This window comes from Tupaia chinensis, unplaced genomic scaffold, assembly GCF_000334495.1.
Source record: "Tupaia chinensis unplaced genomic scaffold, TupChi_1.0 Scaffold000387_1, whole genome shotgun sequence".
NCBI classification, from domain to species: Eukaryota; Metazoa; Chordata; class Mammalia; order Scandentia; family Tupaiidae; genus Tupaia; species Tupaia belangeri.
In genome coordinates, this window is record NW_006159889.1 from 1,607,759 (window position 1) to 1,609,903 (window position 2,145).

The 2,145-nt window shown below is 62.7% G+C and overlaps 1 protein-coding gene across 1 annotated transcript in view; it reads left to right on the top strand.

Annotated features, from left to right (window-relative positions):
• Positions 1–1,298: 1,298 nt before the first annotated feature.
• The window catches only part of ARTN (artemin), a 3,352-nt gene continuing 2,505 nt past the window's right edge, over positions 1,299–2,145 (top strand). The window contains exons 1-3 of the mRNA XM_027773895.1: positions 1,299–1,513; positions 1,849–1,987; positions 2,064–2,139. Of these exons, the coding sequence (XP_027629696.1) occupies positions 1,454–1,513; positions 1,849–1,987; positions 2,064–2,139 (275 nt within the window). The 5' untranslated portion in view covers positions 1,299–1,453. The remainder of the gene's footprint in view (positions 1,514–1,848; positions 1,988–2,063; positions 2,140–2,145) is intronic.

The window sequence follows — 2,145 nt, forward strand, 5'->3', positions numbered from 1 at the left end:
GCACAGACTGGCTGCCAAGTCCGCACTTTCGGCCACAAGAGGTGCCGCCAGGTGCACAGCCCCGGGCATGAGCCATCTGAGCTGCGGGGACAAGCCCAGCACCGGTCCCAGGAAAGGCACCTAGAAGGACACCGTGCAGGACCCCGCAGTAAGTAGCGGCTGGTGGGAGGTGAGGGCTGGAGGAGGACCCCAAGGAGAGCTAGGACCCGAAATAGCCTCCAGGCCCTGCCCCGGGTTCCCCCTCAGCAGAGAACCCTTAAGGCTACCTTGCCTGTTTTCCCCTCATCAGTGAGAACAGGCCCTAGCCTGGCCTGGGGGCCCTGAATCCAGTTAACCAACAGGCACACCCTGGGCCTGGAGGACCACAGCAAGAAGGCCTGGGGCCATCTGCCCATGGGTGTGTTGGGGGAAAGGCGACAGCTGTGCCTCCCTCCCGAGAAGTCTGACTTACAAAGGCTCTGGGGGTCCTGGAGGAGTGCTTGAAGTGCCAGCCAGGGTGGGTGGTGGTGCACAGGACGGCTGGCTGGGGCTGGAAGGGTGGCCTTAGAGGAAACTTCTAGGAGCAATGTTAGGCTATCCAACGGAGGCTGGAAGCGGGGCAGACTCAGGCCAGCTCTCAAAGTGGCTCAGTTCTCAGAGACCAGGCTGGTATGGAGGCCTGGGGGGCCCCGCCGAGGAGTGGCTCAGGCCTAAGTCCAGCCAAGGGTATGGAAAAGCCCACCGCCTCTTTGAGTCTTCTGGTTTGGCACACTCTGCCCCCTGGTGGCCACAGGAAGCCATGGTCCAGCGCCAGTGTTTTCAAAGGGCCTATCAACCCCCATCACCTATTGGCTCCTGATGGACAGACTGTGGTCAGAAGAGAGAACTCAGGCAGCTTTGGGTCCAGAACAGAGATAATGGGGTAGCAAGGTGCATCAGCACTGGGTGGGCAGTCTAGGCCGACACCTGGGCCTCGCTGTCCAGCGAGCACCCTAATTCTTCTCCAGGCCCCAGCTTCCTCCTCTGCAGCATGGGATGAAGGCTCTTTATGGGACCAAGGATGTCCAACTGCTGTTTTCTCCAGCCAATCCTGGCAGCTCCAGCCCTGCAGGAAGGTTCTGGGAAAAGAGCACCCTGTCCCCAGCAGCGTGGGTCATGTCACCTTAGACAATCTCTGAGCTTCTCTGAGCCTGGTGTGATGGTCCAGAGAAGGGGTGGTGTGAACCATTTACCTCTTGGAATTGCAAAAGAGGGACTAGCTGCGAAACACCAAACACACTGTAAAGTTCTCAGCGCAGACACTTCTCCTGTGGGTTGGGTCCAGCCACCCAAGTCCCTTATTCCTCACCTGGAGACACAGGTGGAAGGATGACCCCTCAAAAGGTCACTCTTCTCTCAATTTGCAAGCTGCCTCAAAAGGAGGTCGGGGGAACAGGTCAACAAAGGCTCATGGGAGCTCCTGGTGTTGGCGGAGATGGATCGTGGACTCGGAGGCCCTTCCGTGCTGCCCTCCAGCCCGTGGCCTAGGCTGCAGGTGAGTGGTCTACCGGTGACTCCCACCTGGTGGTGATTCCTGCCTGGTGTGGAGGGGAGGGAAGGAGAGCAGAAACCTCCAGGGCAGGGGCCAGGTGGGGGTCAGGGAGGGGCCAGGTGTGTGGGAGAAGGAGCAGGACTTCTCTGAATGTCAGACGGGACAGGTGCCTCCTCCCTTGGACTCTCAGAGGCAGCTGGCCCCCAGTGTGTTAACCTAAGCCCTTCTCGAGCTCCCCTGCGCCCGGCTAGGAGCCAGCTCCTCCCTGAGCCCCGCCACCCCCGCCCACCCAGTGCTCGCTTCCCCCTGAGGCTCCGCTCTCTCCTCTCTCCGTGCAGTCAGCCTTGTGGCCGACTCTGACGGCTCTGGCCCTGCTGAGCAGCGTCGCGGAGGCCTCCCTGGGGCCTGGGACCAGCAGCCCCGCCCCCCGCGGAGGCCCTGCACCGGTCCTGGCGCCCCCCGCGGCCCACCTGCCGGGTAGGTGAGAGGGTGAGGGAGAAAGGGCGGAGCCGGGCTGACCCGGGACATCGCACGTGACTCGGTCTCATTCCAGGGGGACACACGGCCCGTTTGTGCGGAGGAAGAGCCGGGCGGCCGTCGTCGCCGCAGCCCCCCAGGCCCGCGCCCCCGCCCCC